Source organism: Cherax quadricarinatus, chromosome 26, assembly GCF_038502225.1.
Source record: "Cherax quadricarinatus isolate ZL_2023a chromosome 26, ASM3850222v1, whole genome shotgun sequence".
NCBI classification, from domain to species: Eukaryota; Metazoa; Arthropoda; class Malacostraca; order Decapoda; family Parastacidae; genus Cherax; species Cherax quadricarinatus.
In genome coordinates this window covers 10,502,847-10,528,435 of record NC_091317.1, presented here as the reverse complement: position 1 = coordinate 10,528,435, position 25,589 = coordinate 10,502,847, and the positions used below count along the sequence as shown (strand labels likewise).

The window sequence follows — 25,589 nt, the reverse complement described above, 5'->3', positions numbered from 1 at the left end:
CACAATTACTCTCTCACTTGGTTCAAAGGTTCCTATACATTCACTTAACATCTCCCAAAATCTCTCTCTCTCCTCTACATTCCTCTCTTCTCCAGGTGCATACACGCTTATTATGACCCACTTTTCGCATCCAACCTTTACTTTAATCCACATAATTCTTGACTTTACACATTCATATTCTCTTTTCTCCTTCCATAACTGATCCTTCAACATTACTGCTACCCCTTCCTTAGCTCTAACTCTCTCAGATGCTCTAGATTTAATCCCATTCATTTCCCCCCACCGAAACTCCCCTACCCCCTTCAGCTTTGTTTCGCTTAGGGCCAGGACATCCAACTTCTTTTCATTCATAACATCAGCAATCATCTGTTTCTTGTCATCCGCACTACATCCACGCACATTCAAGCATCCCAGTTTTATAAAGTTTTTCTTCTTCTCTTTTTTAGTAAATGTCTACAGGAGAAGGGGTTACTAGCCCATCGCTCCCGGCATTTTAGTCGCCTCATACGACATGCATGGCTTACGGAGGAAAGATTCTTTTCCACTTCCCCATGGACAATAGAAGAAATATAGAAGAACAAGAGCTATTTAGAAAAAAGAGAAAAACCTAGATGTATATATATATATATATATATATATATATATATATATATATATATATATATATATATATATATATATATATATATATATATATGTATATATATATATATATATGCATGTGCGTGTCTTTGAAGTGTGACCAAAGTGTAAGTAGGAGTAGCAAGATATCCCTGTTATCTAGCGTGTTTATGAGACAGAAAAAGACACCAGCAATCCTACCATCATGTAAAACAGTTACAGGTTTCTGTTTCACAGTCATCTGGCAGGACGGTAGTACTTCCCTGGGTGGTTGCTGTCTACCAACCTACTACCTACAGTATGTTAGGTAAAAGGACACATTAGTTGCACTTAGGTACATCTTGCTACTACTACTTATATTTAATTCATACCTATACATGCAGTTGTGCATATGCATGGGTTAGTTTACACACTCATCTTATTTTTCTTCTAATCTCTTAAAAGTTCTTGTCCTTATAGTGCTTCCTTGCATCTCCATGGGGATGTGGGTGAAAATTATTCTTCCGTAAGCCATGCGTTTATAAGTCGACTGAAAGGCAGAGAGCAATAGGATAGTAACACATTCTCCTGTATAAATTACTAAAAGGACAAAGGAGAAAATAATAATAATAATAATAATAATAATAATAATAATAATAATAATAATAATAATAATAATAATAATAATAATAATAATAATAATAATAATAATAATAATAATAATAATAATAATAAATGGAGCACTTAGTTTATAGTGCCCTTCGCTATTAAAGAAAGTGAGAAAAAATTGAGAATTATATGCTCCTTTGATTTTTCCTGAGCAAGTAAACTAATGATTGAACAAAAATATACATTTCGTCCAGTGTTACAGGCAACAAGTGCCTCAGTTTCAAGCACCATTTGAGTTTATGAATACCAGTAGCAAATAAGCGCCGTGCTTATTGTTACCTATAAGAAAGCTCTATAGAAGTGTAAACTAGCAATAGTCGTATTGGTCACAATAAAACGTGGTGGTGATGTGTATGCTAGCCGATAACGCCATATTATGAACGGTATACAATACCGACAAGTTGATCAGTAAGACAAAGGTAACTTCACTGACGAAACGCTTCGCCTGCACTGCAGGCTTCATCAGTAGAATACAGAGATGAATCACACGCTGTCATTAAATTCGTCTGCTTCATCTTCCACCATGGCTGACATCTCCAAAAGTGTGATTCGTCTCTGTATCTGACTGATGAACTCTACAACATTTCATATGTGATTCGTCTCTGTATCTGACTGATGAACTCTACATTTCATCGATAAAGATTCCTAATGTTGCAAAGTATCTTATGACATCCTCAACGACCTGCTGAAACCTCCCATATCAGACTGATATATTTCATTACCTGACGTACGCGATCTATCTTCTGTTCTTATTATATAAAATAGGGCAACAACACACTACTGGCGTATTCAATTAAAATTATTAAAAGCTGTGAATAAAGTTAAATGTGCATATCTCCCCGAAACGGATTGGTATATTATCCTTGACGCTCGCAATTCAACCTATACTGACTCGACCATCTGGGTATCATTTTCGTAGAAACGCTTTTCTATAATAAAGATTCCCAAGTGTTGCGCAAGTGTCTCATTCGACTATTTATCGGTTTTCTACCATTTATATATTGATCCTTTACATCAATACCAACGAGCTGATGCATTATACACATGTGGAACATCTACATATCTTAATTTTGTAAACATTTCAACAACCAATGCCTTTATTACAACTGAGAGAGACAAAAGATGGATGAAGAGAAGATAAATAGTCCCTCAGCCTAGTAGCTGGTATTCAAGATTCATCAAGACTACGGTACAGAACACTTGCTCCTATATAGGATTGATTACCTCCTCTACTGTCTTCTGTATATGATTCTGCAAAGCTGAGGGGCTGTTTACCTCCTCTTTTACTGATATCCGTTCTTGTCACTATATTGCACTGATAAAGCCATTGGTTGGCAAAACGGTTGCAAATCAGCTGCTGGGTGATTTCAACTTAAGACACCTAAAATGGAGGAAAATAGCAAATAATGTTTTAGCAGCGATAACCCCAGGAGGCAGCTCAAATGAAAATTCACACACACATAACCTATTAAATATCTGCAATAAATTCACCTTAAACCAGCAAATAGTGGAACCAACAAGACTGAAAAATACACTCGACCTCATCTTCACTAACAATGGTAACCTGGTACGAAATATAATGGTATCAAAGACAATACATTCATCTCATAACTTAAAAGAAGTGCAGCCATCTATGCGTAGGACTCCTGACCAGCACAAGGAGATTGGTTACGAGGTTGCCTTCACCAAATTCAACTTCAGTAACAAAATCATACAGTGGGATCAAATCAACCATTCCGAAATGGCCAGCATTTCGGACCATGACGATACGTATACCACTCTTAAGAGCATGAAATGAAACATTTTGACCAAAATGGCACAAGAGTGGAGTGCCTTGCTGATACTATGATCAGAAAGATAATCAGAGGGAGTTGTCGGTTGCAGAGTGAGAAACTTACCCCGTTATGTACTTTGAAACGTAGTGTGTAAGGGGGAGTGAGTGTCGTATGCCTCTTTTCTGGGAAGAGTGGGAGGTTATCGAAGCAGTCGCGGTCGTTTAGGTGCGGGACAGGACATGGTCCATCCTGAGATTGGCGGGCGATCTGAAAATCGTCGCACCGTAGAGGGAGAAGCCGGAAGCATAGTTAAAGACTTAATTAATTGATAAATCCTTTAAAATTGTCAGAAATACATTTTCACAATTCAAAAAGGGACAACCAACCGTATTCAACTAAAAATATTATATATATATATATGTACATGAAGAGGTCAACGACATCATAAAGAGAAGCCTCGCTACAGCCCGTTGATGAGGGTGGAGCTGACAGCTACAGGGAGACCAGAAGATCCGGAAATATGAAGACCTTCCCACTTGCTATAACTTCATCCCAATAGGGTCGGAGACTCTTGGAGCATGGGGCAAGTGTGCTCTAAAGTTTCTCAAAGAGCTCGGTGAAACACTCATCACAGAAACCAAGGACCATAGGGCGGCCAGCTTCCTCTTTCAGAGACTCAGTGTTGCGATCCAGTGAGAAAATGCCTGCAGCATTCTGGGTTTGCGGCCCACCGCCAAGGAGCTGGACAAAGTATTCGAGATGTAGCTCTCAGTAGTTATCTACGTTGTTTTGTCAATGTATTTTGTCAATGTATTTTGTTTTTCAGTAAAGTATATATAAAGTATAGGGGGTGGTAGGAGATAACAATTTTCAAACAGCGTCATGGAGAACCTTGAGTTTTCTCTGAAGCAAATTTATTCTTTTCTCTGAGGATGAGGGTCCCCAGAACAGTTCCAGAGGTGGTACCTCCCTATATATATATATATATATATATATATATATATATATATATATATATATATATATATATCTATATATATATATATATATATATATATATATATATATATATATATATATATATATATATATATATATATATATATATACATGTGTGTGTGTGTGCTTAACAATTCGCAAACAGGCGAAATTATTTACAAACATTTTCTCTACGTCCACAGCAGGACTCGAACCTGCCAACTCTGTATCCGAATTCACAGTACTTTACCACGAGACTAGACCTGCAAACAGTTAAGCATTTCAAATCTCTTTCGTTGTCCACTGCATGTGCCAGGATTCGATGAAATAACTTTCAAAACGAGCTTGGTGCCCGGGGGTATGGGGAAACATCGCTTAGCTTCGGCTAAGCGCACATACTTATCGCAGGTCTAGTCTCGTGGTAAAGTACTGTGGACTTTGATACAGAGTTAGCGGGTTCGAGTCCTGCTGTGGACGTAGAGACAACGTATATATATATATATATATATATATATTAATATTATTTTTATATGTAGCATATCGGCCGCCTTCCTCCAAGGCAGGGTGGCCCGAAAAAGAAAAAAAACTTTTATCATCATTCACTCCATTACTGTCTTGCCAGAGGCGCGCTTGCACTACATTAACACCCCTCCTTCATATATATACAGTGGACCCCCGGTTCGCGAAGTCACCGGTAACCGATAAATCCGGTATCCGAAGCGTTATATCGCAAAAAAATTGCCCCAGTTCCCGTAATAAAACCCGGTACGCGATACGATTCATATGAGACGTGTCCACATGTGGCCTGAACTGCCCCGTGTGTGCCAGTGTTTACAAGCCAGCCAGTGTGCGCGCATCTAAGGATACATTCGGTACATTCCATATTATCCATATTATCACTGTTTCTGGTGCTTGTTTCTGCAAAATAAGTCACCAAGAAAGCTTCTAGTGCCAACCCTTCGAGACCAAGGGTGCTAATGACTATTGAAATGAAGAAAGAGATAATTGCAAAGCATGAAAGTGGAGTGCGGTTGTCGGACCTGGCCAAGTTGTATAGTAAATCCCAATCAACCATCTCTACTATAGTGAGCAGGAAAATGGCAATCAAGGAAGCTGTTCTTGCAAAAGGTGCAACTGTGATTACAAAACAGCGATCGCAAGTGTTAGAAAATGTTGAGAGACTGTTACTGGTGTGGATAAATGAAAAACAGATAGCTGGAGACAGTATCTCTCAAGCGATCATTTGTGAAAAGGCTAGGCAGTTGCATGAGGATTTAATTAGAAAAATGCCTGCAACTAGTGGTGATGTGAGTGAATTTAAGGCCAGCAAAGGTTGGTTTGAAAGATTTAAGAATCGTAGTGGCATACATAGTGTGATTAGGCATGGTGAGGCTGCCAGCTCAGACCAGAAAGCGGCTGAAAAATATGTGCATGAATTCAAGGAGTACATAGAGGCTGAAGGATTGAAACCTGAACAAGTGTTTAATTGTGACGAAACAGGCCTGTTTTGGAAGAAATTGCCAAGCAGGACCTACATTACTCAGGAGGAAAAGGCACTCCCAGGACATAAGCCAATGAAAGACAGGCTTACTCTTCTCATGTGTGCCAATGCTAGTGGTGATTGCAAAGTGAAGCCTTTATTGGTGTATCACTCAGAAACTCCCACAGCGTTCAGGCCAAAGAATATCCTTAAGGCTAATTTGTGTGTGCTGTGGAGGGTAAACACTAAGGCATGGGTCACTAGGGACTTTTTCTATGACTGGTTACACCATGCATTTGCCCCCACTGTGAAAAATTACCTAATTGAAAAGAAATTAGACCTTAAGTGCCTCCTGGTGTTAGACAATGCCCCTGGTCATCCTACAGACTTGTTAGAGCGACTTTATGGGGACATGAGCTTCATTAAGGCCAAGTTTTTGCCTCCTAAAACCACTCCTCTCCTGCAGCCCATGGACCAGCAGGTCATTTCCAACTTCAAGAAACTGTACACAAAAGCTATGTTTGAAAGGTGCTTTTAAGTGACCACAGAAACTCTATTGACTCTAAAGGAGTTTTGGAAGGATCACTTTAATATCCTCAGTTGTGTAAACCTTATAGGTAAGGCTTGGGAGGAAGTGACTAAGAGGACCTTGAACTCTGCTTGGAAGAAACTGTGGCCAGAATGTGTAGACAAAAGGGATTTTGAAAGGTTTGAGGCTAACCCTATGCTAGTTGAGGAATCCATTGTGGCATTGGGAAAGTCCTTGGGGTTGGAGGTTAGTGGGGAGGATGTGGAAGAGTTGATGGAGGAGGACAATGACGAACTAACCACTGATGAGCTGCCAGATCATCTTCAACAGCAAGAGGCCAGACCTGAGGAAACTGCTTCGGAGGAGGGGATGGATAAAGTGAAGAAGTTGCCTACTTCAAAGATTAAGGAAATGTGTGCAAAGTGGCTTGAAGTGCAAAGCTTTTTTGATGAAAATCACCCTGACACAGCTACTGGAAGCCGAGTTGGCAACCTGTACACTGACAATGTTGTGAACCACTTTAGGAAAGTCATAAAGGAACGAGAGGTACAGGTCTCTATGGACAGATATGTTGTGCGACAGAAGTCCAGTGACTCTCAAGCTGGTCCTAGTGGCATTAAAAGAAGAAGGGAAGTAACCCCGGAAAAGGACTTGCTACCTCAAGTCCTAATGGAGGGGGATTCCCCTTCTAAACATTAAAAAACTTCGACACTCTCCCCTCCTCCCATCCCATCAATCATCACCAGATCTTCATTATTGTATTTATTGTATTTATTCTATTTTTATTGTTGCTATTGTAATTATTCTATTGCATTAAACTTAATATTTCATGTGGTAAAAGTTTTTTCTTTTTCATACTTTTGGGTGTTTTGCACGGATTAATTTGATTTCCATTATTTCTTATGGGGAAAATTGATTCGCTTTCCGATAATTTTGCTTTGCGATGAACTCTCAGGAAAGGATTAATGACGTGAACCGGGGGTCCACTGTATATATATATATATATATATATATATTTATATATATTATATATATATATATATATATATATATATATATATATATATATATATATATATATATATTTATATATATTAGGTTAGGTCAGGTAAGGTTCGTCTGGAAACAGGACAAATGTTTCCTGACGCGGGTCTTAGTCAGATGATGACCTACCTTTGGAGCTTTGGTCATCTGACCGAGGCCTTCCGCTGGCTTACCGGTCCACCCCTTTAAAAATAATGGTCATTTATAAAAAATTTTATATATATATATATATATATATATATATATATATATATATATATATATATACATACACACTCACACACACACACACACACACCCACACACACATATATATATATATATATATATATATATATATATATACAGTATATATATACATATATATATATATATATATATATATATATATATATATATATATATATATATATATATATATATATATATATATATATACATATATTGTGACAAACCTCTACATCGGACCATTGCTTCTGTATCAGTGAAAGTGCAGTGTGCATGTTGGGTTTTGGGAAGTAGCGGTGGTGAGGGGATCCTGGCAGTGGAGGTGTGGAGGAGGTTTTGTTTACATCTGTGATCGGCCGGGGTCGTGGGTTGGGGAAGGAAGTGGCCGCCCACGACACGGTCATTGGATGGTGAACAGAACACCTCGGTTAATAGTGTGAGCATGGTGATTAGTGTGCCAAATGGCGAGGGGTTTTTTCTAAATGGAACAATAAGTGTATAACAATTAGCAAAAGTTAGTCAGTGATGTGCGTCTTGAGCGAACACACAGGGCCACTCCCTCCCCCCTCCTCCATCCCTGTTCCCTTGCTTTCATCCCAGCCTAGGCCCACTGACTTCCTGACCAAGGGTGTTGCCGTTTAGTGCCCCACCACACAGGGAATGTGCACTCAATCCCACATCTGGCAACATCCGTGCACACAATAGATGTCTAGGCTCCAGGAGAGCTCCAAATGAGAACAACCAACAGCCTCCCCCAGCAGACAGGGCTGACAGCTACCGTGACTTCACCTCTACAGAGGACCTCAAATCTGCAATCAAATTAACATCCACCAGGACTCTGACACACATCCCCAAAGCAGCTCGCCCTCAAGCTGCTAGCAAATTCACTGACCTTCTGAAGAAAGTCAACGATGCTCCTTCAAACAACAGATCCTGGCACAACTTGCTGCTTTTTGGCAATGCCTGTTTGGCTGTCCCACCAAGGAGGGACAAGTCACTAGCAACACATGTTATTAGGGCAATAAATGCATTCCCAAGGGATGACAACCTCGTCCGTCTCCCCCCTAGGGCGACAAACACCCGCCGGGCAAATGCCAACAACAGGACACCCGACACCTCAAAAATCAGAGCCCAAATTAGCAAAAAAATAGAAGAGGGTAATACTATTGGAGCTTTGAGACTTATAACCAGTGAGGATACCATCGCTCCCAAGGACGTCAGCACGGCGCAAGCTCTGAAGGACAAACATCCACCCAGGGCTCCCAGTACCAACATTGACCTCCCTGACATTGCAGCAGGCGAAGAACATCTAACCTTACAGGATGCTGATGTGTATAAAGCTGCTATGTCATTTCCACAGGGTTCAGCAGGAGGTTTCACCGGTTTAAGGCCTCAACACTTAAAAACAAATACTCAATCCAGCACTTGGTGAGGTTTCAGAGAGGCTGCTGTCTGAACTCACCAAATTTTCCAACCTGTGCCTGGCTGGCGGTGTCCCAGAGGCCATCAGACCCTTTTTCTTTGGTGCCTCATTGTGTGCCCTCCGGAAAAAGGATGGCGGAATCAGGCCCATTGCAGTGGGTAACACCCTTCGGCACCTAGTCGCCAAGGCTGCAGTAAGAAGGGTGAGTCAAGAGGCTGCTGCAATGCTGAAACCAACTCAGCTCGGTTTCGGCGTTCAACAGGGCTGTGAAGCAGCTGCCCACGCAGCACGAGTATATATCAAAAACATGTCCTATGAAAAAGCCTTGGTCAAATTGGACTTTGCCAATGCTTTCAACTCAGTCAGAAGGGATGCTGCTCTCCAAGCAGTTTATAGAAACTTCCCTTCCCTTTATACCTTCATAGAATCGTGTTATAGTGTGACTTCCAAACTATTGTTTGGGGACCATGAAATTGACTCGTGTGAGGGCGTGCAACAGGGGGACCCTCTCGCCCCCTTTCTATTTTGTTTGGTCATCAAGGAAGTCACGGAGGCACTCTCCAGCGAGCTCAATATCTGGTTCCTGGACGACGGTACCCTAGCTGGCACAACAGAATCTCTCCTGGAGGACATCAGTAAAATTAAAGACATGGGAGAAAGCCTGGGCCTTTCTTTAAACCCCACCAAATGTGAAATAGTTTCTACCAATCAACAGATGATCCAGAATATTAGTACCGTTTTACCAGGAGCACGAGCCATTGATCCAGCCAATAGCACTCTCCTCGGTGCTCCTCTTGGGTCCAATGCCATCGATCTGATCCTAGGAAAAAAAGTCTCAGACCTCCGGATGATGGAAAGCAGGATGAAAGACATTGACACACACGATGCCTTCTACCTACTCACCAGGTGCCTGTCAACCCCAAAACTTACCTATTTTCTGAGATGCTCCCTAGCCTTCAGCAGTCCAAAACTCAAGGAATATGACTCTCTCCTGAAGGCCATGCTAGAGAGTGTATTGAATCTTTCCCTTGACGATGGACAGTGGTTGCAAGCCTCACTTCCGGTCAGGCATGGAGGGCTAGGAGTACGCAGATCCTCCCAGATTGCTCTACCAGCTTTCCTATCCTCTTCCATTGCATCAAACGAGTTGATAAGACAAATTCTTCCTGACACCCTCAGTGACTCAGCAGGAATAGAAGACCCTAGCTATGTCAGTGCCATCACCGAATGGGAGACTCTTGCTGCTCCAGCACCAAACCCTAGTGCAGCACTGGCTCACAAACAGTCAAGCTGGGATAGCCCAATTGCTGAAAAGGTGCTTGCCAACATGCTCAGGGCTGCAACATCAGATAGGGAGATTGCCCGTCTCCAGGCTGTGAGTGCACCTCACTCCGGGGACTTCCTCCAAACAGTTCCCATATCGGCAATGGGAACGCGACTCGACCCTAAGACCCTCCATATTGCAGTGGCTCTGCGCCTTGCTGCCCCAATTCACACAGAATATATGTGTATTTGCGGCGAAGTGCAAGCAGACCAATGCGGTCTACATGGTCTTAACTGTTCCAAAACCAAGGGCTGGCATGCAAGACACAATGAGGTCAACAACATCATTAAGAGAACCCTTGCTACAGCTGGATGCCCTGCCGAGAGGGAGCCACGATCACTTGCAGCAAACAATACCCACAACCCAGCAAACCGCCCCGACGGGATCACCATCTATCCTTGGAAGAATGGCAAGCTCTTAGCATGGGACTATACCTGTGTGTCCACACTGCCTGACACCTATATCCATCACAGTGTGGGGCGACAGGGAGGAGCTGCCGACCACAGGGAGGAGTACAAGATCAGCAAGTACAGGGACATTAGCCAACAGTATCAATTTATCCCAGTGGGATCAGAGACCTTGGGATCATGGGGAAAAAATGCCACACGTTTCCTTAAAGAATTGGGATCCAGACTCATCGACACCACCAGGGACCCAAGGGCAGCCACTTTCATGTTCCAGCGCCTCAGCATCGCCATCCAGAGGGGAAATGCTTGCTGCATACTTGGCTCATGTCCAGCCTCGGAGGAGCTGGAGGAAATTCATCATCTTTGATACATTGTGCCATTGTATTCATGTTTATGTTTTTTTCTGTAAATGTATTTTGTTTATTAATAAATGTTCACAGAGAATAAAAAATATATAGGGGGTGGTAGGAGAAGAAAATATTCAAACAGCTCCGGGGAGAACCTTGAGTTTTCTCTGAGGTACGTTTATTGTCTTCTCTAAGGATGAGGGTCCCCATTCCAGCTATAGAGGTGGTACTTTCCTATATATATACATATATTATATATAATATTTATATATATATATATATATATACATATATTATATATATATATGTGAACTGAATACCACAGACTTACAAGATGTATGTCCAGGCTCACCAAGGCTGACATACCCCACCATAAACAGACTCTGCATAACTTGAGCTGAGGAGAACAGTGTTCTCCCAGACAGAGAAGAGGAGGAGGTGTTTCCTCTGCGAGGACCAGCAAGAGAAAGAGGGAGAGAGAGAGAGAGAGAGAGAGAGAGAGAGAGAGAGAGAGCAAGCGAGCAACTAGGCTCCACCGATCCAACGTCAGGTGACTCCTGGCGGCTAAAAACTCGCTCTGCGGGAAAGTAGTTTGCAGCGTTGGAGGCAGCCAATCAAAACTTTCCATCAACGAGCACGTTTAAGAGGTGCACTAGATACTTCCTACCTTCATACATAAGCTCAACATACAGACCAAATATTAATATAAAGCAGGAAATTTTTGCCTTATTTATCAACGAAAAAATCAGCATTATATAAATATATGAAAGAATATATATATATATATATATATATATATATATATATATATATATAATATATATATATATATATATATATATATATATATATATATATATATATATATATATATATATATATATATATATATATATATATATATATATATATATATATATATAGTTCGGGTGAGATATAAGCGACTATTGGCAGAAAGGTGGGCTAGTGCAAAGATGAGTAGTGGGGGGGGGATTGAAGAGGGTTGGAATAGTTTTAAAAATGCAGTATTAGAATGTGGGGCAGAAGTTTGTGGTTATAGGAGGGTGGGGGCAGGAGGAAAGAGGAGTGATTGGTGGAATGATGAAGTAAAGGGTGTGATAAAAGAGAAAAAGGTAGCTTATGAGAGGTTTTTACAAAGCAGAAGTGTTATTAGAAGAGCAGAGTATATGGAGAGTAAAAGAAAGGTAAAGAGAGTGGTGAGAGAGTGCAAAAGGAGAGCAGATGATAGAGTGAGAGAGGCACTGTCAAGAAATTTTAATGAAAATAAGAAAAAAATTTGGAGTGAGTTAAACAAGTTAAGAAAGCCTAGGGAAAGTATGGATTTGTCAGTTAAAAACAGAGTAGGGGAGTTAGTAGATGGGGAGATGGAGGTATTAGGTAGATGGCGAGAATATTTTGAGGAACTTTTAAATGTTAAGGAAGAAAGAGAGGCAGTAATTTCATGCACTGGTCAGGGAGGTATACCATCTTTTAGGAGTGAAGAAGAGCAGAATGTAAGTGTGGGGGAGGTACGTGAGGCATTATGTAGAATGAAAGGGGGTAAAGCAGCTGGAACTGATGGGATCATGACAGAAATGTTAAAAGCAGGGGGGTATATAGTGTTGGAGTGGTTGGTACCTTTGTTTAATAAATGTATGAAAGAGGGGAAGGTACCTAGGGATTGGTGGAGAGCATGTATAGTCCCTTTATATAAAGGGAAAGGGGACAAAAGAGACTGCAAAAATTATAGAGGAATAAGTTTACTGAGTATACCAGGAAAAGTGTACGGTAGGGTTATTATTGAAAGAATTAGAGGTAAGACAGAATGTAGGATTGCGGATGAGCAAGGAGGTTTCAGAGTGGGTAGGGGATGTGTAGATCAAGTGTTTACATTGAAGCATATATGTGAACAGTATTTAGATAAAGGTAGGAAAGTTTTTATTGCATTTATGGATTTAGAAAAGGCATATGATAGGGTGGATAGAGGAGCAATGTGGTAGATGTTGCAAGTATATGGAATAGGTGGTAAGTTATTAAATGCTGTAAAGAGTTTTTATGAGGATAGTGAGGCTCAGGTTAGGGTGTGTAGAAGAGAGGGAGACTACTTCCCGGTAAAAGTAGGTCTTAGACAGGGATGTGTAATGTTACCATGGTTGTTTAATATATTTATAGATGGGGTTGTAAAGGAAGTAAATGCTAGGGTGTTCGGGAGAGGGGTGGGATTAAATTTTGGGGAATCAAATTCAAAATGGGAATTGACACAGTTACTTTTTGCTGATGATACTGGGCTTATGGGAGATTCTAAAGAAAAATTGCAAAGGTTAGTGGATGAGTTTGGGAATGTGTGTAAAGGTAGAAAGTTGAAAGTGAACATAGAAAAGAGTAAGGTGATGAGAATATCAAATGATTTAGATAAAGAAAAATTGGATATCAAATTGGGGAGGAGGAGTATGGAAGAAGTGAAAGTTTTCAGATACTTGGGAGTTGACGTGTCGGCTGATGGATTTATGAAGGATGAGGTTAATCATAGAATTGATGAGGGAAAAAAGGTGAGTGGTGCATTGAGGTATATGTGGAGTCAAAAAAACGTTATCTATGGAGGCAAAGAAGGGAATGTATGAAAGTATAGTAGTACCAACACTCTTATATGGGTGTGAAGCTTGGGTGGTAAATGCAGCAGCGAGGAGACAGTTGGAGGCAGTGGAGATGTCCTGTTTAAGGGCAATGTGTGGTGTAAATATTACGCAGAAAATTCGGAGTGTGGAAATTAGGAAAAGGTGTGGAGTTAATAAAAGTATTAGTCAGAGGGCAGAAGAGGGGTTGTTGAGGTGGTTTGGTCATTTAGAGAGAATGGATCAAAGTAGAATGACATGGAAAGCATATAAATCTATAGGGGAAGGAAGGCGGGGTAGGGGTCGTCCTCGAAAAGGTTGGAGAGAGGGGGTAAAGGAGGTTTTGTGGGCAAGGGGCTTGGACTTCCAGTAAGCGTGCGTGAGCGTGTTAGATAGGAGTGAATGGAGACGAATGGTACTTGGGACCTGACGATCTGTTAGAGTGTGAGCAGGGTAATATTTAGTGAAGGGATTCAGGGAAACCGGTTATTTTCATATAGTCGGACTTGAGTCCTGGAAATGGGAAGTACAATGCCTGCACTTTAAAGGAGGGGTTTGGGATATTGGCAGTTTGGAGGGATATGTTGTGTATCTTTATATGTGTATGCTTCTAAACTGTGTATTCTGAGCACCTCTGCAAAAACAGTGATAATGTGCGAGTGTGGTGAAAGTGTTGAATGATGATGAAAGTATTTTCTTTTTGGGGATTTTCTTTCTTTTTTGGGGTCACCCTGCCTCGTTGGGAGACGGCCGACTTGTTGAAAAAAAAAAAATATATACATATATATATATATGTATATGTATATATATATATATATATATATATATATATATATATATATATATATATATATATATATATATATATATATATATATATATATATATATATATATATATATATATCGCGTTTTTATGGTGTTTCTTGCAGTTTTTGCTGAGTTTATACAATGTTTTTGTAGAGTCTTGCAGTGTTTTATAATGCTTTTGCATTATTTTTACAGTGTTCTTCTACCGTTATTTACGTGTTTTGTAGTGTTATATAGATTTTTGTGGTGTTTTTGCATTATATGTGTTTTTTGTGTTTGTAGTGTTTTACAGTGTTTTTGTAGTGCTTTATGGTGCTTTCTGTATACAGTGTTTTTTTGTTTTGTTTTTGCACTGTATTGCATTTTTGTAGTGTTTTTGCAGTGTATTTGTTTTTAAAGTGTTTTTGTATAGTTTTTGCAGCGTTTTTGTAATGCTTTGCAGAATTTTTATCCAGTTTTTTTTTGTGATTTTTTAGTGTTTTGCAGTGCTTATTAACTTTGAAGTTTTTGTGGTGTGTTTTAACATTCTTTTTCTGCCTTCCTTTGTAGAGTTTTTATAATGTTATTGCAGTGTGCTCATAGTATATTTTCATTGGGTTTGCCTTGTTTTTGCGGTGTTTTTGTAGTGTTTTTTATTTATAGGATTTTTGCAGTATTTTGTAGTGTTTATATAGTGTTTTTTTAGTGTTTATTGAAGAGTATTTTGTCTTTGTGGTGTTTTATGCAGTGTTTTTGCAATTTTCTGTAGTGTTTATTGTTTAAATGTTTTTAGTATTTTAGTAATGTTTTTGCAGCTTTTCTGATGTTTTTCCAGTGCATTTGTCGTTTTTTTTTTTACAGTGTCTTACAACTGCTTTCGTAGTGTATTTGCAATATTTTGTATTTATTTAGCAGTGCTTTTGAGTTTTCACCATGTTTTTGAAGTGTTTTTACAGACACTAAAAAAAAAAACTTCTATTTTTATAGTGTTTCTGAAGCGTTTTTGTAGTGAACAGCAGTGTTTTTTAAATGTTTTTGCTTCACTGCAGTGTATTTTTAGTTTTTACAGTGTTTTTCCACTGTTTTTGTATGGTTTTTGCATTGTTTTGTAGTGTTTTTGTAGTATTTTTGCAGTGTTTTTATAATGTTTTCAATAATTCATATAATATTTTTGCAGTGTTTTTGTACTGTTTTGCAGTATTGTTTGTGTACTATTTTTTTTATTTCCTTGTAGTGTTTATGTACTGATTTGTAATGGAATTGTAGTGTTTTTGCATTTTTCTCCTTCTCCAGTGTTTTATAGAGCTTGTTTTAGAGTTTATATAGTGTTTTTGCAATGTTCTGGCATTGTTTTTGAAGTACTTTTGTAGTCTTTTTGAATTGTTTATTTTCTTCTAGTTTTTTTTTTCATTCTTTCTAAGATTTTTGTAGAGTTTTTCCAGTTTTTGTTATTTCTACAATGCTTTCGTAGTAATCTTACAATGTTTTTGCAGTGTTTTGTAGGTTTTTGTATTGTTTTTGTGGTGTTTTTGCATTTTTGCAGTGTTTTAGTTGTTTTTGTCATACTTTTTTTCTTTTGCAGCATTTTTGTTTTTCTGTTTTATAGTGTTTTTGTAATGTTTCTGCAGTATTTATATAGTGTTTTGTAGAGTTTTTCAATCCATCACCCTTGAAGACGTGGTTTTGACCACCTCAAAACTACGTATTCAAAACTACATCGTCTTCGCTTCTCTTCTGCTTCTACCACCTTTTCTGTACTCGACTGAAGAAGCCTACTGTGTAGGCGAAACTTTTCGATATAAAGATGCCTGTCGTATACGTGTCTTACCTAACAACCTGTCAATATTTTATACCATTTTAATATTCACTCTTAGAACACGCATGGCTTACAGAGGAAGAATTCCTTTCCATTTCTTCATCGAGAGGCGTAATTTATGTACATCTCCTGCATTCCAAGGAGTACAGGTAATGGGACTTCAAATAATCCCAGTGAAATATATGGAGCTAAGGTTTTCTGTAAGTTTTCTAGATCTGCAATTTTGCTTGCCTTACGGCCTACTAGTCGCAGATAACAATATGATGTTATCTGTAGATCTACAAACGACCTACAGGACGCTTGTAGTTATCTGATGTTATCTGTAAATCTACAAGCGACGTACTGATCGCTTGTAGATTTACAGTGTCCACAGTGGACTGATACTCACGCAGATTTTCGTATAATTTGCAAAAGATGATACTGTCCTATCGTTTACGTCCTACTCTGTCAGCTATAAGGAAGAGGAAAAGGCAAGCATCGCAAAAATGAAAATAGTTTTTCACAGTGGCGTCTCTGACTTAACTATGTTTACCATTACTCTTTATGTTGAATTTCTTAGAAAGTTAAAAAACCATTTGCTCATTTTCCGGTTATTCCTTCTGCTCACATTTTGTGCGCTGTTATACCACGATCGCATTTGTTGAAGGCTTTTGCAAAGTCTGTAAATACTACATCTGTATTCTGGTTGTTTTCCAGTGCATCCAAAACTATGTCATAGTAGTCCCGTAGCTGTGAGAGGCAGGAGCAACCTGCTCTAAACCCACCCATGCTGCCCTGAGTGGTACATTTCTTGAGAATTGGAATTATTAGCAATTTTGCGTATTAGAACCCTTTCAAAGAGTTTTATGATGTGGGACGTTAACACTATCGGTGTACAATACTTTGCTATTGTTTTGCTGCCACCTTTGTAGAATGGGACTATATCAGTTGTTTTTAAAGATAGTGGGATGATCCTTGTGTCATGGCTTCCTCTCTATACAATATCTGAGGCACATGGTAGGGGTTTCATGCAGACCGTAATGAACACGGAGTTCCACGAGTCTAGAGCAGCGTGCACGGTCACGGTGTTAATAACTTTTTCGAAGTCCAGTGTGTTAGGATTATGTCTGAAATTTTGGAAATATTTACTTGGTTTTTGAATCTCGTTTCTGAAGAACACCTTCTGATTGTTGATCTTAAATCTGATTAATGGCTCACTAAACACTGAATTATATCGAGACTTCAGCATTTCATTTAATTTATTGCTGTCATCAGTGTAAGTTCCATCTTGTTTGAGTATTGGCTCGAGACTGGATGCGGTTGTTGTCCTAGATTTGGCATATGAGAAGAAATATCTTGGACTTCTTTCAATTTCATTAATTTTTTTTCGTAACTACTCTCTCTCTCTCTCTCCTGGACTCTGATTTATTTTGAAATTGGTATCTTTTTATTTCTCTAGCCAGTGTTTCCTTTTGTAATTCAGTCTAGCATCCTTGAGTAGCTCTGTTATTCTTCGTCTTCACCTGAAGAGGAAGCGCCTCTCTCTTTTTCTTTAGTGGTATGTGTCTTGAGCATACTTCTAGTGCCACGGAATTATTCCTTTCTAGACATTGGCTCGCATCCATATTATTTAAAAATATCTTTCCAGCGTGTTTTATTACTGACATTGTTTATTTGTTTCTAGTTAATGTTCTTGTTTTTAAAGTTAAATTTGGCGAAAGCACTCTGATGCTTGTTTGCGTTTTCCTAATCAGAACCCCTGTGCATGCACGTCCGAACTTTGATTATGTTGTTATCAGCATTTCCCGGCTTCGATAGCACGTTATTTAGAACCAAATCATTATTCCTGAAGAAAGGTCGTGTGTATTTTCGAATCTTTTTTGGCTCTACTATTTGCTGGCTTAAGGAAAATTTATTACAGAATTTCAAAAGTTTGGTTGTGTGGGAATGTTAGTGTGAGGTGCCTCCTGGCATTATCTCTGCTATTACACTATTTGCTACGTTCTTCCATTTCAACTGTGGTAAACTGAAATCACCACGTGACAAGATATTTGGGGCAGGGATTAAAAGATTTTCTAGATACTTTACAATTCTCAATAGGTATTCCTGTAATTGTTGGAAAGTTGAATCTGGCAGCTTATATACAACAACACTTACTAGGTTTGGCTCTCAATCTTAAGAGCCAGTAATCACACCATACTCATCCTGGGGACAGTAGTCATCCCATGTATATCCTACGGGCAATAGTCTTCCCATACCCATCCTATTGGCGGTAATCACCACATACAAATCCTGTAGGAAATAATAACACCATACCCATTCTGTGGGCGGTAGTCACCACATTACCATCCTGTGGGCAGTAGTCAACCCCATAGCCGTCCCGTAGACAGCAGTCATCTCATACCAGTGGTTTCCGGGTCAGTGAGGGTGCGGTGCACCCGAGCGTCATGGAAAGAGTTTTAATGAGCAGTGGGCTTAGAGACCTATTTTATAACTCATAACTGTTAGCGCTTGAATATGAAGTCGTTAACTTACTTCTGTGAGGATGGCTGCTCTTACACGATTACCAGTGCAAATTTCGCAATAGTATCAGGCCTCCACTATCCTTATAGTGGGTCAAAGTTTGTTGGGGATTCAAGCAATGCTGACGTATTTTGCTTCTGAACTTCAGCTTGGCTTTGTGTTTAATATTTGAGTCTTTACAGTTTACAATGAGGTTGTAGTTTTTAATGCAGTGCAACAGAGCTGAATTTTCCTGAACATACTTCACTGACTTCTTGTGTTTCTTGCAACAATGGTTGTGAAGAATTTTGTAAACTTGTGGTGTTTCAAATGATACTGGTTTTTATGATTTTTTTTTTTTGGGGGGGGGATAATTGTTTTGTAATATAATAGGGTGGAAGTGTCGTGATTAGTTGTTAAATGTGTCACCTAAGCGAATAGTATATTGTGCACCCCATGCTCATCCTGGGAGAGACAGCACAAAAAAAATCTGGATTAGAGGTCCCAGTGGGTCTTTGTCAGACCCCACTGGGCAGTGTTACATCACTAGATAAAATAGTCATTTCATATTTTACAATTATTCCATACAGTTAATGTACACAATACAGAATTACTACTAAAGACATTGGTCATAACTGGGTTGCAATTACTTCTTTAAAAGACGTTCATTTATCTAGAAGCTGCAAAATATAGATAGATCCTATAAATTTTAGATATTTCTCCATTAACAATGAGATGTTTTGCTATATCCTGTAAGGTTTACATGAAGGTGTCTCTGAGAAGTTGAATGTTTGCAAACGAGGACATAATAATCCAGTGTATGGCCCTGTCTCCATCCACACACTTTGCATTATACATCACTGATATCTTCATACAAGTCACACTGCCAGAGACGCTTATGACCTTAGCCTAGCAGTAACGTCTTGAAATCTACTACTATTATTATTATAGTCAAGGGGAAGCGCTAAACCCGTGGGATTATACAGCGCCTGTGGGGGGGGATGTGGAAAATATTCAGGCTTAATTCAGGGAACTGGAGCACAGATCCAATTCTCTAGATCAAGAGCCCTTCATCAGCCTCAAGGAACTTGAAATCTACTGATCCTGTTGGCTTTTCAAATATATTTTTAACAAGACACGTTTCATTATGATAGATTATGGAGCTGCTAGTTCCTAACTTTATTGTTCCTCGTTTTTCTTTCAAGCTCGTTTGCTAGTTCATTACTGATAACGTTTCGTAAACTTCTGTTTGAAAACAACAAATTATATTTAACATTCTCACTGTGGGTGTTCCCCAGCCAGTGTTGTGTGCCCGGTCTTGGTTACCTGGAGGTTATTCCGGGGATCAACGCCTCCGCGGCCCGGTCCATGACCAGGCCTCCCTATGGATCAGGGCCTGATCAACTAGGCTGTTACTGCTGGCCGCACGCAGTCCGACGTACGAGCCACAGCCCGGCTGATCCGGCACTGACTTTAGGTATCTGTCCAGCTCTCTCTTGAAGGCAGCCAGGGGTTTATTGGCAATTCCCCTAATGCTTGATGGGAGGCTGTTGAACAGTTTTGGGCCCCGGACACTTATGGTGTTTTCTCTTAGTGTACCAATGGCGCCCCTACTTTTTATTGGCGGCATTTTGCATCGCCTGCCCAGTCTTTTACTTTCGTAGGGAGTGATTTCTGTGTGCAGATTTGGGACCATTCCTTCCAAGATTTTCCAAGTGTAGATTATGATATATCTCTCCCTCCTGCGTTCCAACGAGTACAAGTCAAGTGCTTCCAAGCGTTCCCAGTAGTTAAGGTGCTTGACAGAACTTATACGTGCAGTAAAGGATCTCTGTACACTCTCTAGATCTGCGATTTCACCTGCTTTGTATGGAGATGTTAATGTACAGCAGTATTCCAGCCTAGAGAGAACAAGTGATTTGAAAAGGATCATCATGGGCTTGGCATCTCTCGTTTTGAAAGTTCTTATTATCCATCCTATCATTTTCTTTGCACGTGCGATCGTGGCACTGTTGTGATCCTTGAAAGTGAGATCCTCAGACATTACTACTCCCAGGTCCCTTACATTATTTTTCCGCTCTATTGTATGGCCGGAGTCAGTAGTATACTCTGTTCTAGTTATTATCTCCTCCAGTTTTCCATAACGGAGTAGATGGAATTTGTCCTCATTGAACATCATATTGTTCACCGTTGCCCACTGGAAAACTTTGTTTATATCTTCTTGGAGGTTAACCGCGTCCTCAGCAGATGACAGCCTCATGCAGATCCTAGTATCATCCGCAAAGGATGATACGGTGCTGTGGTGTATATCTCTGTTTATGTCTGATATGAGGATAAGGAATAAGATGGGGGCGAGTACTGTGCCTTGTGGAACAGAGCTCTTCACTATGGCAGCCTCCGATTTAACTCTGTTGACCACTACTCTTTGTGTTCGATTTGTTAGGAAGTTGAAGATCCATCTCCCCACTTTCCCAGTTATTCCTTTAGCACGTATTTTATGGGCTATTACGCCATGATCGCATTTGTCAAATGCTTTTGCAAAGTCTGTGTATATTACATCTGCATTCTGATTTTCTTCCAGTGCATCCAAGGCCATGTCATAGTGATCCAGTAGTTGTGAGAGGCAGGAGCGACCTGCCCTGAACCCATGTTGCCCTGGATTGTGCAGGTTTTGGGAATCCAGGTGATTTGCAATCCTGCTTCTTAGCACTCTTTCAAAGATTTTTATGATGTGGGATGTCAGAGCTATTGGTCTATAGTTCTTAGCTAATGCTTTGCTGCCACCTTTATGGAGTGGGGCTATATCCGTTGTTTTAAGTGACTGTGGAATTTCACCCATGTCCAAGCTCCTCCTCCATAGTGTACTAAGGGCATGCGAGAGGGGTTTCTTGCAGTTCTTAATGAAAACAGAGTTCCACGAGTCTGGGCCCGGGGCTGAGTGCACAGGCATATTGTCAATGGCTTTCTCGAAATCTATCGGAGTTAGGGTAATGTCGGAAATCTGGCATACATTTATGGAGTTTTGAGGCTCATTCATGAAGAAATCATTTGGGTCGTCGATCCTCAGACCGATTAGTGGTTCACTAAACACAGAGTCGTACTGGGATTTCAATATTTCACTCATTTCCTTGTTGTCGTCTGTGTAAGTCCCATCCTGTCTGAGTAAGGGCCCGATACTAGATGTGGTATTTGCCTTGTTTTTGGCATATGAAAAGAAATATTTAGAATTTCTTTCAATTTCACTAATAGCTTTAAGCTCCTCCTGCCTCTCCTGGTTCCTGTAAGAGTCATTTAGCTTAAGTTCGATAGTTTCCACTTCCCTGGTCAGCGCCTCCTTTCGTGTATCAGATATTCTAGCACTCCTGAGGAGCTCAGTGACTCTTCGTCGTCTTCTGTAGAGGGAGCGTCTTTTTCTCTCCAGTTTACTCCTGCTCTTCTTCTTTCTTAGGGGAATATGCCTAGAACATGCTTCGGCTACCAGGAAGTTGATCCTTTCAAGGCACTGGTTTAGATCCATGTCATTTAAGACATCTTCCCAACATGTTTCGTTTAGGACATGGTTTACCTGGTCCCAGTTGATGTTCTTGTTGTTGAAATTGTATTTTGTGAAGACACCTTCACAGGTACATGCATTCTGTTGTTCAGGACCCCTATGCATGTACGTCTGGACTTCGATTAGATTGTGATCGGAATTAGTTGTTTTTGATATTCTTATGTCTCTTATCAGGTCCTCATTATTTGTGAAGATAAGGTCAAGTGTGTTTTCTAGTCTTGTTGGCTCCACTATATGCTGGCTTAAGGTGTGTTTTTCGCAGAGACTTAGTAGCTCATGTGTGTGTGACCTTTCATCTGCATTACCTCCGGGGATTGTTTCAGCTATAACATTATTTGCTACATTCTTCCATTTTGTATGCCTTAGGTTGAAATCACCAAGCAGTAAGATGTTTGGGGATGGAGCTGGAAGGTTTTCCAAACAGTAATCGATTTTCAGTAGCTGTTCCTTGAACTGTTGGGAGGTTGCATCTGGTGGCTTGTATAAAACCACAATGACTAGGTTTTGTTTCTCGATCTTTATTGATAGAACTTCAACTACCTCATTTGTGGTGTTCAGCAACTCCGTGCAGATAAGGGACTCTTTGACATACAGGCCAACCCCCCCCCCCTTGTTGCCTGTTTTTTCTGTCGCATCTAAAAAGGTTGTAACCACTTATCCATATTTCACTGTCAAAGTGATCTTTTGTGTGAGTCTCTGTGAAGGCTGCAAACATTGCATTAGACTCCACTAGAAGTCCACTGATAAAAGGTATTTTGTTGTTGGTGGATGGCTTAAGGCCCTGTATATTAGCAAATATGAACGAGGTTGTATTCTGTGTTTGTTGGGGGGATTTTGTTATTGGCATCAGTAGTTGTAATAATTCTGGAGGGCCATGGGTGGCCACTGGCTGCGCCTCCAGTCCAACAAGGCTCCAAGGTGGTGGACTATTTTTGTTATTTCCTTCCATTTTCTTTTTTCGTTTCCTGCCACTAAAAAATCACCTGGAGTTGGGTTGTCGTAGCTACTATTGTTTGTCTTGTGGGGTCTGTGCCTCCTGGTCCCTTTTAGATGGTATGCAGGGCACTCGATGTTGTAACACTGCTTCTGGAGGACCGAGGAGTGGCACATTTTTGGGTGAAAGAAAGTACAGGAAGAAGAACGACACACTCCTTTAGACAGGAGGTCGCTACATTTTTTGGGATGGTCAAAGTTGCATGTCCCATTTTTTTTCCCTGTTATTCCATGCTTACAGATGCCCCAAGCATAATATTTGCACAAATTCACCTTTGGTTGAGAATTGTTGGGAGGTGTGTTGTCAATTTCTGCAGGTTCTGGGACTGCACTATAGGAAGGGTTGCCCACAGGTAGGCGGTGTCCCCGGCCATTGTGGGCGGTGTTTCCACATTCAGTCAGGACGGAACTTCCCACAGGTGGGCGGTGCACCCGCCCGCGATCAGATAGGACCATCCACTGGTGGACAGTGCACCCAAAAGCGGTCAGAAAGGTCTGCACACTGGTGAGCGGTGACTCACCGCACGCGGTCAGGAAGGGCCGCCCACTGGTGGGCGGTGCGCCCGCACGCGGTGGGAAGGGCCGCCCACTGGTGGGCGGAATGTCCGCACGCAGGAATGGCAGGATTTACACTCACTGCCCGCGCCAGCCTGCCCCTGCACCGAGGCAGTCTAGTTGCCGGGGAAAGCTGGACGAAGGAACACGCTGCTCTCTGATCACAGCTCCGGCATCTCTCATGGTGTTGCATTAACCAAACAAACTAGTGTGCTCTCTTTGTTTAGATTAAAATTTCCTTTAAATGTTTTGTCATGTTTGTGAACTTGACTGGGCTAGTATGGAACAAGTGAAATTTATCAAATTGGAATATACTCCTCTCTGATTATGGAAAAGGTTATCTGGCTGAAGTTAATTATGTGAAGTTGAGACTTAAGTTTGCTATTTCTAAAATGCTATACTCAACAGTATTTCATGCGGTATATTTTTACGGCCAAATGATATGAATATGAAGTGTCAAGTGCTGAGGTTTGATATAAAAACTAATGGCGTCATACACTACGCTAAATATTCTTGTCAAAATTACACTGAACATCAATAACTCTGCAAGCATGATATACCTGTTTGTACAATGTTTAATTCAGGTACTACCATAGGTTACACAACAAAGTTGTTCACAAATTTTGGTTAAACAATAACTTGAGAAACTGTTTGTAATATTTCAACAGTTACCGAGTAGACTTACAAACATAATGACTCTGTGTTTCTCATAAAGTGGTTGTAATGATCATGCCACACATAGAAGTGCTTTAACTGTGAAAACATGAAGCTCATTTTGTGACAGATCACATAACAACCAATGCCTCTATAGACTCTAGGGGTCATCGCCCCCGCGGCCCAGTTCCAGACCAGAAATTTTATTCCTTGGAGGATTTTTACTTTGTGAGTACTTTGTGACAAGTGATAAATATATAAAAAATTGTATGATATAATAAAACTTTTATGTCGTATACAGAAAAACATAATTAATTGAAAAATAATTAAGAAAACGATGTTTGCTGTCTAGAGGAATAGAACTATGTAACGTTCGTCAGCTTCCTGACGCTCCTAGCGAAGTAATTCCTTCATCCCTTACGGGCAGACTTGTAGTTTTCCATGCACCATGGAGCTCTTGGATCCTGTTGTCGATTTTGAGAGGACGTGGAACGTGAGCAGCATCCAGGTGAGAGACTTGGTGTGGAACGGAACCAATCTGGAGTACGAGGATCAGACTCTGAATGACTCTTTTTTGTTAATGAACGGCACAGGTGGCACTGTTAATGAGACACAGTGGGAGGAAAATAAGTACAACCTTCCCTGGTGGCACCAACTCATCTGGTCCATTTTCTTCGGAGGGATGGTTGTTGTTGCAACAGGGGGTAACCTCATTGTCATCTGGATCGTGCTGGCTGACAGACGCATGCGCACTGTCACCAACATCTTCCTGGTCAACCTTTCTGTAGCTGACGCCATGGTATCCACACTTAACGTGGTCTTCAATTTTACCTACATGTTAAACCTTCACTGGCGCTTCGGCAGGATCTACTGCAAAATCAGCCAGTTCGTGTCTATCCTCTCCATTTGCGCCTCCGTTTTCACTCTAATGGCCATCTCTTTTGACAGGTTAGTCTCTACGGAAGTACACATCCAAAATTGTCTTGTAATATTTTACTCTCTAAACAGGAATTTATAATACTTCCAAACTGTATTTTATTATATTATAAAAATTATTGTGTATTATTTTGGTAGAATTACCGACAATATGTAAAGTTAACGGCTTGACAAAGCTCCTGAAGAGCGAAACGTTTCCACAATAAAATGTCACATTAGTAGCACTTGTATCCTTTTACTTTACATAAAAATTATTACTATTTTTTTATTATTATTATTATTATTATTATTATTATTATTATTATTATTATTATTATTATTATTATTATTATTTATTATTATTATTATTATTATTATTATTATTATTATTATTATTATTATTATTATTATTATTATT

General features: G+C 40.0%; 1 protein-coding gene across 1 annotated transcript; it reads left to right on the top strand.

Annotated features, from left to right (window-relative positions):
• Window positions 1-23,732: 23,732 nt before the first annotated feature.
• On the top strand, window positions 23,733-25,319 carry LOC138853264 (tachykinin-like peptides receptor 99D). The gene has a single exon (XM_070088995.1). It carries the CDS (start codon window positions 24,705-24,707, stop codon window positions 25,272-25,274), a length of 570 nt encoding a protein of 189 aa, XP_069945096.1. The 5' UTR covers window positions 23,733-24,704; the 3' UTR covers window positions 25,275-25,319.
• The last annotated feature ends 270 nt before the right edge of the window (window positions 25,320-25,589 follow it).

Excerpts from the sequence above, each read along its gene's own strand:
- LOC138853264 (XM_070088995.1), top strand. The coding sequence starts at position 24,705 with ATGGAGCTCTTGGATCCTGTTGTCGATTTTGAGAGGACGTGGAACGTG.